Source organism: Rhinatrema bivittatum, chromosome 3 (assembly GCF_901001135.1).
Source record: "Rhinatrema bivittatum chromosome 3, aRhiBiv1.1, whole genome shotgun sequence".
Taxonomy (NCBI): domain Eukaryota; kingdom Metazoa; phylum Chordata; class Amphibia; order Gymnophiona; family Rhinatrematidae; genus Rhinatrema; species Rhinatrema bivittatum.
Window position 1 is genome coordinate 375,697,882 of NC_042617.1, and position 15,228 is coordinate 375,713,109.

Genomic DNA, 15,228 nt, shown 5'->3' on the forward strand with positions numbered 1-15,228 from the left:
TGGAAAATCAGCTTGCTTTGTGTAGGCTTAAAGGTACAAGTGTATGTAACCCTTATAATGATTTCCCTGTACACAGAGGTCAGTAAGAATGCTTTAATAAATTTACTAATGTTTGCAATATTCTCTGCAGTGTCTCTTTTTGATAAGTAGTCATTTTGAGCCTAGAGGTGAGAGGTGCTGCAATGAATTTCTCCAACTGATATATAAGTTTTGGAGAAAGAACTCTACTTCTTTATTTATGTTTTAAAGACTGCAGCGGTGACTGGAAATTTGGAGGAAAAATCTGCAAGCACAGCAGAAGCAACTGCTATCTGGAACCAGAGGGTCTGAAGGATCTTCTTTAAAGCATTCACAGTAGGATTGAACTGAAATGACTGATAAATGTTGCTTGCGGAGCTCTTTGACTTTATTTTTTACTCCAACAGTTAGAGTTGCCAGAAATTTGTATTTTTTTTTGGAGGTCTATACTCAGCACCACTTAGTCGGATAAGTTTTGAGTTATCCAGCTACGTGGTGGCATCTAAATATCTCCCCGGGATCAGCAACCACCGCTTAGCCAGATAACTATTTATCTGGATAAGTTTTCATCCAGCTAAGTGGCAGATGGGGGTGTTCCGTGGAGGAACTGAGTTAACTCTGGTTATGCCATACCCCTGTCCTAAAATTAACTGGATGAACTTGCCTGGCTAACTTTAGGAGAGCTGGTTATACTTAGCCACTCACCTTGGCCCAGGAGTATGCAGGCTAACTTAGCTGGACAGGTTTATCTGGATAACTTGCCAAGCTGCATAGTGGCTGAACATGGACCTCTTGGTGTTTCGTATACATCATATCATTGTTAATTTGTCTGTGTAGATAAATTGTATTTACACATACATGTATCTGTGTGTGTGTGTGCGCAAAGATTCAAAACCATTTATTTTGCTCTTTCAGTAAAACATTCTATTGTAACTATAACTGAGTCAATGTCATTGTTGCCGAGTACCAAAACCAGACTTTGTTGTGATTTTTTTTTCTTTTCCTCAATGTGAAATTTTCAGTCCAGTATAATTTGGAATGCCCCTTTGAATTCTTTCACTACTTTCGTCTTACCACCTTCTCTGGAAGGGCATGTTGCAAAATTTAATGACTTACTGCATAAAATCCGACAAGTGCCTTGGAAAATACACGAGTTAAATCCCCCTATAGGAGATTTGTGCCACTTATCTGGATAAATTTTGATTTTTCCAGGTGAGTGGTGGCTTTGCTGCCATTTAGCTGGATAAGTCTCAAAAACCGTCACTTATGCAGCTAAGTAAATATAGTCAGATAAGCGATAAAACATTACTTATCCAGCTATGTTGAATATACATGCTACATATCTTCTTTCAAATACATGACCATTTAGGGCTGATTTAAGCATATTTAGTACAGTGTGAATACATTTATGCGCACAATACAAAATACGTGGGATTGCACATGCTCACCCATCTATATGTATTCATCAGTGCACTCATGCCTATATTAAATTTATCCTCTAAGTCTTTTACCCATAGCGAGTCACGCCCTAATTCTTAAATGTGCAACTTCTAATTCTTTAGTAGTAAACCAGGTGTCATTCCCCTTAATTCTATTATAAAATAAAGTTACTGTATATAGAAATCAATAAATGAAGGAAAAGATATTGTCACCTTAACTTGCTTGTCAAGTTCCTGTTTAAACACATCTTGTTTTGTCTTTATCAAAGTCTCTTTCACCTGAATAAGAAGAAGGCACAGCACTTAAATTATTTTTTCTTATTATTTATGCAATAATTACAGCCAGCTGGTCTAAGAAACACATTTATTTGATTTGATTTATGCCAACATAATTTCATCTCAGTGTCTATCTAATGCAAAGTTAAATATTTGATACAAACAGCATATTTGCATAATTGTTTCAAATGATCAATTTGTGGCCTGAACTACCTTATACAAATGTATCTCATTACAGTGCTATCACTTTGTATATTGCCTTGCTATAACTAGTCCAATTATTGTGTGTGCCAGGAGATCTTGTCAAAATGGTCATTATCAAAAATTAAAATTACTGGAATTATTTAATGTGCCTTTGGAAACTAAGGGCCTCATTAACGAAGCATTTTTCCCATACATACAGAATGGGAGAAAAGCCTTAGTAAATCAGACCCTAAGCGATAAACATTTCACATTCCAGCTGCAGTGATCTCAAGAGCTTGTGCATTACATTTTATTTGGATTATCCTTTCTTTCATCTAATTCAGTTTTCTACAGTATCCAGGCAACAACTAGAACTCTGTACTTCAGACTGACAATGGAAAGGCTCAAAGTTTTTATAAAATCTGGCAACTTTATTCAAGGCAATAAGCTGGTATCTTCCAGGAAAAATTGAAGGTGAAAATGCTGCTGAATAAAGAAAAAGTATAGGATGTGATATACAATAATAGATCTATTGAAAATGTGACTTTTTTGGACCAGAAAGATATTGAAACAAAAAATATTGTTTTCTTGTTGACAATAATCAATTAATACACATCCGTGTTTGCATCAATGCGTGGTAGATGTGGAAATTTTGAAAAGATTACATGAAAGATGTAATTTAAACAGCAAATTGTTTCTTCTTTGTAATGATAGAGGATATTACTACTGTGATAAAAATCATAAAGAAATTGAAATGTTTAGGAGAAATTTTGATAGATGGTCATGTGATTGAAATATTATTGTGTAACTTGCCAGACACACATGATGTGCATATAAACACACTAGAGACTAAACCAGAATGAGTCAGAAACCTGAACTGTGTGAAGGCAGATTCATAAGAACATGCCATACTGGGTCAGACCAAGGGTCCATCAGGCCCAGCATCCTGTTTCCAACAGTGGACAATCCAGGCCATAAGAACCTGGCAAGTACCCAAAAACTAAGTCTAGTCCATGTTACCATTGCTAGTAATAGCAGTGGCTATTTTCTAAGTCAACTCAATTAATAGCAGGCAATGGACTTCTCCTCCAAGAACTTATCCAATCCTTTTTTTAAACACAGCTATACTAACTGCACTAACCACATCCTCTGGCAACAAATTCCAGAGTTTAATTGTGTGTTGAGTGAAAAAGAACTTTCTCCGATTAGTTTTAAATGTGCCACATGCTAATTTCATGGCTTATTCACAGAAATTAAAAACTAAAGAAGACAAAGGCAAGTATCACAAGCACCATGAGGCAGCCCTGCATGGGGGAGGGAGAGAAAGATACAAAAAGGTTCATATTCAGACATTTTATTTATTTTATTTATTTATTAAGGCTTTTATATACCGACTTTCTTGATACAAATCAAATCAATTCGGTTTACAATGAACTAAGTAGAATATACAATTAACATAGTCATAGTTAATATACATTAACATAGACATAGTCCAGATAACAAAGTTAGCCATATAAACTTATCCGGCTAACTATGGATCTATGTTCATTAGTGCTGCCACCTATTGAATATAGCTGTCTATATTAAAGTTAGCCTGCTAACTATAGCCAGCTAACTTTAGGACAGGTCTTTGGCCCAACCAGACTTAGCTGGCTAACTTAAGGGTAGATTTTTTAAAAATACGCAAGCACCTCCATGTGCGTGCAATTTTATAACATGCACGTGCTGGCACGTGCAGGGGGAGGAGAGATTTGGCCAGATTACATGCAGCGACGAGATCAGGCCTCCACCAGTTCCCTCCCAGTCCACTCCAATTAAGGAGCAAACTGGGAGGGAACTTTCCTCCCTCCACCTATCCTCTCCCCCTCTCATCTACGACCATTTTCAATGTCCTACCTTTTGTAGTTTTCTTTATTTCTGAACTTACGCCAGCAGGCTGCTGGCACTCGATCTCCTGGCACAGCAGCAAATGGCCGCTGTACTGGCGGGCTCCTGCTACGCCCCTCCCTGCCCCCTGGACCACCCCTCCCTGCCCCTGGGACCACCCCTTAATAGAGGCCTGGCTCTTGTGCATGTAACAGGGGTTATGCGCATGGCCAGGCCTCTTCTAAAATGCGCTCAGCATGTGCAAGGCTCGGCGCCACGCGGGGGGGGGGGTGTTTAAAAATTAGGCCATTAGCTGGCTAACTCTGCCCCTTCTAGTTATGCCACAAGAATGCCTCTAACTTAGCTGGTTAAAATCTAGCTGGCTATCTTATTAGCTAGCTAGAATTAACCAGATAAGTATGCAAACATTCATTTAGCTGGCTAACTTCTGAGTTAAAAAATCACAAAAAGCTTCCACATAAATTACTGAAACCAAAATTTCAATTATACCAACATGTGTTGAAGAATAATTAATCCAGGAGGAAAAAGACCTCAGAATCTATATGCAAGTTCTCTATGGAACATATAAGCATACGGATAGGTAGATCAGTCACCAGTCTTAAAAAATCCCCTTCCATTGTAAACCTTTTATTCTGATTCAAAAACATCAAAAAGCATTTTATTGTCTCATTTTTTTCTTTCTTATTTTCTATATATGTTTATGTGTAAAAAATAAATCATACTTCTTGTTATTCTTAACAATGAAACTTATGAAACTTCTGAGTTAGCCAGCTAAATGCTTTTGAATATGGACCTTAAAGGATTTTCACACTGCCCTTGCTGCAGATGGAGGGATTGATGTATCAAAGCAGCCTAAAAGAGAAAACATTCCTCTTACAGCAGGATGTAAAGCCTGTGGGCAAACACATTTCTGGAGAGGCAAAGAAACCCACACAGAAGGAGGTTAGGCCAAGGGGCAGTCCAAGTCCAGGCTAGGTTATCACTGCAAAGGGGTGGGCCACTTGAAGAACTGCCTACCCCCTTGCAGTGATAACACAACCTAATAGTAATCAATCATCAGCTGAGGAAATAGAAGCAACTAAGATTGAAAGCAGCCATGAAAATGCTAAATTGCTTTGGAGCTGTAGATTTAAACTCCTTGAGAGAAGCAAGGTGGAAAATTGGTGTATTGATGTGGGCACAATCAAGTAATAAAGATTTTTCATAGACATAGATTACAGTGTGAAAGATAAAGTATTCATGGCAGAGGGGAAATGGATTCCTTCAGAAGAAAAGGGGCAGGAATAGCTAGAATACACCACCATAGCTGGACGCAAGCACAGAATGCTCCTGAAAGATATGCTGTTTGTACCAGACCTGAAGGATAGCTAGATTACTGTAACGCTCTATACTTAGGTCTTCCAGACTCTGCATTACATCCTCTTCAATTAGTACAAATCAATGCAGCTCATCTTCTTTCAGGATCTAAACTCAGAGATTATATTACCCCAGTTGTTCACTCTTTACACTGGCTTCCAATTTTATCCCAAATACACTATAAAATTCTTTCGATTATCCATAATTTGAAAAGAATAAAAGGTCTGAGGGACCCGCCCCTCCCCCGACGTCATCGCTCACGGAACTGATCCGTTAAAAGCGCCAAGCCAGCAGGCGCCGCTGAGGGGGAGAGCTGGCCACTATCTGGAAAACACCTGATTACACCTGAGGTAAAAAAGACAAAAAAATTTGAAAAAAGAAAAAAAGCAGCGCTGAAACTGGGAAGAGATGATGAATTTGAAAAGAATAAAAGGTCTGAGGGATCCACCCCTCCCCCGATGTCATTGCTCACGGAACTGATCCGTTAAAAGCACCAAGCCAGCAGGCGCCGCGCACCATGCGTCGAACCGCGAAGGGGACCTACTCGACACGCCGAAGGGGACCTACTCGACACGCCGAAGGGGACCTACTCGACCCCCCTTCTGCACCCCTTCATGCATCCCCTAGTTTTAAATATTCCCCTTGTTATCTTTTATCCCTTGTTAACAATTTCTTCTTTATAATTGTTTTACATTTCTGACAAAGGTAATGTATGCTTTTTAGTATAATTTGTTGATTGTTCTATGTAACGCTCACAGGCGAAGTTATGTTTTATTGTAAACTGGTGTGATTTGTATTTTATACAGAAATGTCGGTATATAAAAGTTAAAAATAAAAAATAAATAAATAATAAATAATCTCCTTCATAAGAAATTAGCCATCAGGTTATGTACCTCTCTTTATTTGTATAGGCCCTCCAGACAGCTTCGCTCTTTGAACAAAACATTTTCTTGAAGTCCCTTCTGTTCAGACAGCCAGATGACATGCCTTTCAGTGGCAGGCCCTATCCTTTGGAACTCTATTCCAAATCACCTCAGCTTCAAACGGACTCAAGGGAATTTAAGAAAAACCTAAAGTAAAAACCTACTTATGCACCCTTGCTTACAAACAGGCACCAGTAGACTAAATTCCATCTGGTCCTCTTTAGGCATCTCAATTTTCTGTCATTTCCATGAGTGTTATGATATATTTTTGTTTTTGTTTATATCTCATTTTAATGTGTGATTATTGTTTTTGTCTTATTTTATTGTATGATCTTATACTGATTATGTTTTTATTATGAATATACTTTCTGTGAACTGCTTTGATCTAATCACATTGCATAAGCAGTATACAAAAAAAATTTAATTAAATAATATACAATATTTCCAAGGCATCGGTCTAGCTTTTGATTTCTTCAACAGTGGCCAGGCCAGATATTATGAGAGTGGATCCTTGTGCCGGCTGAAGTGGGAGCCAATGGGGAGGAGCCCCAGAGGTACCCCACCTCCCCATCCCTCCAACCTAACACAACTCCAAAATTATTGGTGATAAAGTGCCCCCTCCCTCCTCCCACCACCCCCCAAATGTAATAAAATAATCATTGGGCGTTTAGTGGGGGACCAACTCGACCCCCCTTCTGCACCCCTCAAACCTGAAACAACTGAAGCAGATCCCTCAAGGGGGTCCAGGGCACCCCTAACCCTGGGCCCGATTGGTGCCATTTTTCAAAATGGCGCTGACCTGACCTTGCCCCATTACGTGATAAATGATGCTGATCGGGCCCAGGGCTCAGGCCCCATCAAGGGATTTACTTCAGTTTTTTCAGGTTTGGGGGGGTGCGGGAGGGCTCCCACTGAACACCCAATTATTATTTTTATTACATTTGGGGGATGGTGGGGAGGGGAGGTGGGTCTGGATATCACCAACAATTTTGGTATCTGTTGGGGTGGGGAGTTGAGGAGGTTCACAGGCCATATGTTTTAGGACCAGGGGGGCAACATTTATGTTTCAATGACAAGGTTTTGGGGGGTCCATCACCATATCTTTTTTTTTTTTAACACTTTTGAATGTCAAGATCGCCTTGCATGGTGATCCTGTTGAGCCGGGAGTCAGCCCTGACCCTCGCTAAACTCTCTTTTTTGGTGTGCCACTTTTTTTCCATTAGCACGGCCTTTAAATGTAATGCAAGAGCCTCGGGACCCGCACTAGGATCTCCAGGCTTCTGTGTTACATTTAACAAATCACCAGGAGATGTTGTTATTTTACCGTGGCTGACCACTTTCTTGGTCAGCTGTGATAAAATATGAACATGGAAATGCCTAGTAATGACTTGCTTTGCATGTATTTGTATTATTCATGCATGCAAATCACATGAAAAGCAGATCATTGTAATAGGGGAGGGAACTTGGGCAGGGTCATACAAATTATCATGTATATCGTGCGATATCACCGCGATAGTGTTCTAGTGCGTGATATATGTTGTTTATCACATATTAGAGCACTACTGTGTCTTAATGCATCTCCCAGTCAGTTTTCATTTTATTTGATGACAAATGGGCCTTTATACTAAAGGTTTTCTTTCATTTTGTGTCAATGTGAAAAACTATTAGTGGATAGGGCCCAAAATAATGAATAAAGAGATTTCAGAACACTGGTAGGAAACGATGAACGTGAATGTAGGCAGAAAACAATATTGTACATTTGATACCCACGTCATGTGCTAGCTGCATGAGCTCTGTCCATTTATCTCTCAAGTGCTTGACATCAGTCATTTCCTGTCTTGGTATTTGTATCTGATAGAGCCTAGAGGACAAGAAAATGCAAATAGAATTGAGCAATAAAACTGAGAACAAAATTACTATTTTTTTTATATGCAGTGTTATGAAATACAATCATGTGTTCAAAACAGAGACTATAACATAACACTGCTTTCTTTTGTCGTTACTGAAAAGGCAGAGTGAAGGGATTGAAAACTCAAAACATTCATAAGTGCTTAAGTCAGGAAATACTAATGATTAATGTTTTGTATTATTTTATTTGCAATTTATTTTTGAATGTATTTATAAATGTATTGATTCATACATTGTTGTAATCCGCCTAGCACATTAATTGATATAGGTGAAATATAAACATTTTTAAATGAATAGATGTTTTCTTACATATTCATCCATTATTTTTAATCAATTGAGATGTACACATTAAGATCATCCTCGTAGCATGATAATCAGTTGTCTCAAAATCAATAAAACACAGTCCCATATCCTTACATGGTATTGTTTTCCAGCAGCTCCCACTACTGTGTATCTATCTTTGACTTTATTTTGGGAGCAGGCCTACCTCAGCTGTTCGTACATATCTTCTATTGGCCGATACACCCCATCAATTTTATTCTCCATATCCTGCAGCTCTTCTGAGAGCCCGAGAGAAGAGTTTAGCTGTTCCAGGGTCTGTACTGGCACAGTAAGTTTCTGATGTGCTTCCTCCCTATATTTTACCGCAGCTGTGAGATTTTTCTGCAACCAAGGAAGATAAACTGGAATGTAAATACAGATAGTAATTGCAGTCATGCATCGCAATAACAGAGCAACCTCAGTTCACTCTTAAAATATGTATATGTTCATCTAAGGCTTTAAAAACAAGGAGGTCCATAATCAAAAGCCATTTAGATGGATAACGTAATAGTTATCCATCTAAATGGCTTACATGGCTTACTCAGCCCTTATCTGGCTAAATTCTAGCCGGGTAACTAGGTGTTTTAGGGGCATTCTGGGGAGGGGTTGAGTTATCCGGCTAACCTATCTGAATATCGGGTATATCCGGCTAGGTTATCCAGACAACTTTAGACCTGCTTCTGAGCAGGCCTAAAATTATACGGCCTTGCATTTCTGAGCAGGCCTAAAATTATTCGGCCTTGCGTTTCTGAGCAAGCATAAAGTTATAAGGCCTTAAGCGCTGTCATCACCCTACAAAACAAAGGTAAGACTAGAGGGCGGCCAATCCCTGCCCCCTCCCCCAAAGGGTGATAATAAAGTCTTCCAGCCCGTAGTCTCCTACCCCCACTCCCCCCAAACCTTTTTGGGGGGAGTGGGGGTAGGAGACTACGGAGACCAGTCTCCGGTCACAATTGTTAAACACTCCAGCTGCCTCCCCCCACCCACCCACAATGAAGAATCATGGTGCCTGGCCTCACCCTCCCGATCCTCCCCATACTGGCCAAAACCTTTTTTTTATCTGTGCCAGGAGTGAGGGACCCTCTGCCCCGCTTCCGGCACTTCCAGTGCTGCTCTGACAGAGTAAACTTCAACGTAAACTTACACTTCTAGCGCCGCCATTGTCAGAGCAGCGCTGGAGGCGCTGGGAGTGGGACAGCGTGTCCTTTGCTCCCAGCACAGATAGAAAAAAGATAGTGGGCGGGATGGGGATTGTGGGGGGGGGGGGGGGGGGGGGGACGACAGGGCCATGATTCTTTGTTGTGGATGGGTGGGGGGTAAGGCAGCCGGAGCGTTTAACAATCGCGACCAGGATCCGGGGGGGTTTGGGGTAGGAGACTACGGGTTGGAAAGACTTTATTATTACATTTTAGGGGGCAGGAGGGAAGGGATTGGCCGCTCTGTAGTCTTACTTTTATTTTGAGGGTGTTGACAGTGCTACTTAGCTGGCTATCTTTTAAAGATAACTTTAGCCGGGTAACTTGTCTACTAACCGGCTTACTGAATAATGGATCCCCCAGGAGCTCCCTGCCCATCACTGCCCTACCCTCTGATTGACAAGTGAAGAAATCAATGATGGACAAAAATCTCAGAACAGCCATTTAAAAGTTAGTTGTAACTTAGGCAGGATATTCAGCAGCACGGCTATGCTGCCGAATATCCCTGGATAAATTGCTACTTAGGCAAATAAGTCTTGTCCGTCTAAGTTTCGACCTTCTATTGATCAGGTCTAACTTACCTGGATAAGTTATCCACCTAATGCTGAATATTGCTTCTTAGCTGGATAACATCTCTAGCTAAAAAGTACCACCCCCATCTGCCCACTGCCCGCCCACAACTTATTCGGCTATTCAGATACCCAGATAAGTCACTTATCCAGCTATCTAGCAACTGCTGAACATAACTGGATATTCAATAGCCACTAAATAGCCAGGTAAGTTCTATTTATCCGGCTAACTAGCACTAAACGCGCTTTGAATATCGGCCTCCCAATGTTCAAGCTGCCTCGTAGTCACATTTCTGAAAGAAATAAAGACTGAGATGCTTTCAAGACACAGATGCCACTGGAGTCCACATCCTGTATTTTAGAGGTTTGAGAAATTTGTTTTAACTAATTGTGGGGTTAGTTAGCATGCACAATAAATTAAGAAATCTTTACAAGTGTTTGGTGCCTTTTCAAAGCTTGTGAAAAATGTGACTATATTATTCTATTTATAGTATTGTCAAATGTGTATTTTATGTTGCAACTCTGATCAATTGTATTTAAATCAACAAACTGAAATAAAACCTCTAACGCTAGACAAACAGAAGGAGTCCTTGTTCTAAATAAAACAAATTCAAAATAACTTTTATGATTTCTCAAAAATTATAATTAACCCTACAGGCCCCCAGCTTTTTGTTTGAGATTTAGCTCACGTTGTCATTGGTAGCTCCAGGTGAGTTGCATTCAGGTATAATAAGTATTCCCTGACCCCAGAGGGCTTTGAATCTTAAGTTTGTACCTGAGATAATGGAGAATGAAGTGACTTGCCCAAGGTCACAAGGAGCAGCAGTGGAATCTGAACCCTGGCTTTCTTGGCTGCCAGATACTCCTCCACATTTGTAAGCAAAGGAGTTATGGCCATTGAATGTTTCAACTGCTGGACTGTCTGCCTAGATACTATCACTTAAGAGTCAACTTTCAAAAGATTAATATGGTTAAAAATGGCAATCATCCAAATAAATCAAATTGATTAAAAATGTTCCCTTCCTCTATCTGGCTAAACTCTGTCTACTTAAAATCACTATGAGTGCAGGGGATGGTTTTCAACTTTAGCTAGTTAGTGGAATATTCAAAGCTAGCCACCTACATTTGTTAGCCTAAGTGGGGCTACACAAATGGCTGCTCACAAGTTCTGTGCAGTTAGACTTAACTGGCGATTCAGCTGCAAGTTTGGCTGGCTTGCTGCATCTGAATATCCAGAGAAAGTTAATTTTTCAAAATTAACAGGATAACTCAGCAGCTTTTTGAATGTTTATCCTGTAGCCTTTTGCAGCTATCAGATGAACTTGCACTTAATGTAACTACTATGGCTTAGCACCCTGAAGGGATGCTAAGGGTGAGTCTGTAAGGCTACTGGCTTACCTTAACTTCTTGGTGCAAAACTGCAGCATACTGGAATTTCCAAGCTCCTGCAAACCCTTTTAGAGTTTCTTTTATAAGTGAGAAATCTAAACAACAACATCCAACTTGGGAAACCTAACCAGTAAAAAAAAAAATATTACTGTATATATATATATATATATATATATATATATATATATATAATGTAGCATATTCCCTCCTCATTAGATAAATTCAATGCATTTATTAATAATATTTATTCTACTAATAAAATGTCATTCATCCAAAAATAATACCAATATGCTTCAAAATGATAGCACATCTGAAACAAACATAACCTTCTCTATGTTAGTAAGTCTGGCTCCCAGTTTCAGTGCTGGCTCTGGGTACTGTTTCCACAGAGCAGAGCTAAAACAGCAATGGGGCTGATTCACCCTCAGAGACTTTGACCTCCACTCGACAAACAATGGCCAAATGTCTCGTGTTTACAACTATCTATGGTCAAAATAGGCCACTATTTCTTTTGTCTTGGTATACTAAAAAATATATTTGACTGAACCTGGAAAAAAAGATATTTATAGTGCATAAGAAATAAAGCCGTCCTATAATATCTATTGTCAAGCCTTATCCGGTCCCATCCCAGAGGGAGCTTTTACTTCATTGCCGGGGGCTTCTACCCTTATTATGTTTGCTCTTTCTCAGAGGCTGAATGGCCTCCTTTTTGTCAGCACAGTTTCCATTATTTCCAATAGGTTGAAAAATGGAATTTTTTCTTTTCTTTCCCTCCTATGGAAAATCATGGGAGCTGAATCACGCCACCCTATTTCCTATCAGTATATATATATATATATATATATGATGCCATCGAGATGGAATCAGTTAACAAATGCTAGGAAAGATTTGGGAAACCACAGCTCTTCACTTTTAAGGAGACAGCACTGCGATTGCTGTGGCACACTCGAACACTTATCCTTTGCAAAGCAGCTCTGATAAGTCCCTACTTACCTGGTTAGCATCCCGTCGTAGTCATTAAGCACTCATGCCCACCCAGCATTCATACACTTTCATCACAATCAGCCACAGCACTACACTGCTCGGACCTATAACTGTACACATGCACTGATACTCCAGCCCTTAGCTCCATCATTCACATTCCCATATTATGAAACCTTATCATTAATACACAGAGGACACAGAAATTAAGCAAAGCAATGGATGAAAGTTACTTCATAATGCTAAATGATTAATATTGTTATTAAGAAATGCTTTGATACAGCCATGTAAAATGCAATATTAAACTTTAATTCTTCCTAATTCTAATAGTCCTGTGAACATAGATAACCTTCGCACCTCTTTGAATGCCTCTATTTCTTGTTCGATGTTAAAAACTCGCTCCAGTTCTTTGCAAATGAGGAAAGGGTCACAACTAGCAGCCAGAAATTCTTTCCACTGTCTTTTCAGGTCATCCTTCCACAAGAAATCATACTGGCTCCAATGGAAGACATGGTTACTGACTGAAGGCATCAGCTCTGGTGAAAGAAGCAATGATAACTCAGGATCAGCTGAGCAGCAACTCCTAGCCTGAGCAAGATCCCAATGCTCTCCTTCAGTGAGAGACTGCTGGCATTTTTTATGTTATAGAAACATTGTAATTTCAAATATATATTCCCAATTAGAAAGAGATCAATTCCTATTGAGTAAAAAGGCCCCAATTTCAGCATCCTTGAGGAAATTTGTTACTACACATGATTTTCAAACTTATGGCATAAACTGCATTAGTGAACTATAAATAACAATTTAAAAAAAAGGAAAACACATGTAGCATGTTTTTATATAGAGAATACACAGACCCCAATGACAGATGCACATGGCAAATATGATGCATATAGACACTTCTATCTAAGCAAAAGCAATGCTGGGACTAGCAGCCACAGAGAGAAATGTCTGCCCTGCCATGTCATGGAGACATCTTAGCATTTAACCAACTGTGCTGATGATCTATCAGAAAGCGCAATAAGTGATTCAGCGAGGCCCTCAGAAAGCAATCATGTGCAACAATTGATTTTGATGAGATTATGTGTGTGTTATTTTGCTGTGCAAATGTAATTTGGAGAAGATATTTAATCACGACACAGGCCACCTTTCTAATTGAGAAATATAATTCAGATTCACATGTACCATTTGTAAATACCAAAATTGTGTTATGTATCCTCATCTATTAATGAAAAGTCTTAATGTTAGCTAGAAAGCAGTAAAGAATAAGAAATCATCAAAATGAAACACAATTTGGGCTGCCAACAGGATCCATTTTATCAGGACAGGTCGATCCAATCCAGGTTTTACCAGATTTCATGCATGGACTTTTACTTCTGACTTTCCTGATTAATTTTCCTGAGAAAAACAGCACTACTAGTCCTTGCGTGCAAGGGAGTAAAACCAGGACTGGATCAGCCAGTCCTGAAAATTTGGAGCCAGATGGCAACCTTACACACAAAATGCAATGGGACACTCTGAAAAAACAGGCGGGTGTAGCTATAATAAAGGCAATGTACCTTTTATCCCACAAAAATACCAGAACAAATATATTAAGATAAAAAAGAATGGAAACTTAGAAACCAAGAAAGAGGCACATTGATATTTTAATTATTCTAGTTCAGTGGTACTCAATCTGGTCCTCGGTTCCCACCTGGTCAGTTAAGTTTTCAGGATGTACATAGCAAATATACTTGAGAGATATAATTGCACACAATGGAGGCAGAGCATGGAAAGCTGTCTCGTGCATATTCACTGTGGATATCCAGAAAACCCGACAAGCTAAGGCAATGACAGGGTCCAGCTTAGAACCACTGATTTGTTTACTACTGGCACTTTAGCAACTGCAGTTTTGCCACTGATTTGACTCCGCTGAGTGGTAAACTGGTTGCCCAGGAATTCAAGGCAAGATGGCAGAACTGGAAGATAGATAACACGCTCCCTGCCCCCTTCAGCTCATTGCCAGAATCTTCACTGCGGTTTGATTGCTAAAGGGAATTAAAACAAAAAAAGACCCACTCATTACAGCCTTCACCTATTTAATGGGTTAAGGCCAAATTTAAGTTTCTGGCAAATACTGAGCAAAAAATATGGAAAAAGTCTGCAAGTCAATTTGCCTGCAGAGCGGTGAAATAGCTCATCTTTTGTGCACATTTTGAATTTCCTGTACTATCTGGAATGGGACAAATGTACACAGAACATGCCATGTGAGCGAAAACATGCACAACAAGCACCGAGGAAAATTTGCCAAATTGTTACATTTAGCATTTTGGGGAGCAAATGTGCCATGGCATTGTTTAGAGAAGGTTTTGCTTGCAAGTTTTTTTCTTTTCCTGAGAATTTTTTTCTTTTCTCCAGAGTTGCAGGAAATTAAATTTTGTGATGAATGGTGTATTATTTAAATATTGGAAAATGTAAACTGACTCAAAGATTTGATCTTTTTTATAACCCAAACCTTAAATTTGTTCTTGGAGAACTGCCATTGGTCCTCGCAGAGAAATATACAGTTTAGTTGTAAGAAGGCATCAGTCCATCAAATTCAAATATATCCCACAAGCCTCCCTTCAATATGCAATTATTTGGTTTTGTTGACCTAACGAAGGCAAAATTAGCACAAATTCTATAGAATTTTGAGTGCTTTAGAACCTGCTGCATTAGTCTGACTATAAGATGGGCTTGAATAGGATGCCTTGCTCCTTTTCACCTCCCTTCATTTCTCTTCCCCTGCCCATCCTTCCCATTT

At 39.5% G+C, this 15,228-nt stretch overlaps 1 protein-coding gene across 1 annotated transcript in view; it reads right to left on the reverse strand.

The window, feature by feature from the left end:
• The window catches only part of LOC115088599 (dynein gamma chain, flagellar outer arm-like), a 535,861-nt gene that overhangs the window by 365,389 nt on the left and 155,244 nt on the right, over positions 1 to 15,228 (reverse strand). The window contains exons 25-29 of the mRNA XM_029596857.1: positions 12,804 to 12,982; positions 11,475 to 11,588; positions 8,478 to 8,653; positions 7,853 to 7,943; positions 1,671 to 1,736 (exon numbers count right to left, since the gene is read on the reverse strand). Of these exons, the coding sequence (XP_029452717.1) occupies positions 1,671 to 1,736; positions 7,853 to 7,943; positions 8,478 to 8,653; positions 11,475 to 11,588; positions 12,804 to 12,982 (626 nt within the window). The remainder of the gene's footprint in view (positions 1 to 1,670; positions 1,737 to 7,852; positions 7,944 to 8,477; positions 8,654 to 11,474; positions 11,589 to 12,803; positions 12,983 to 15,228) is intronic.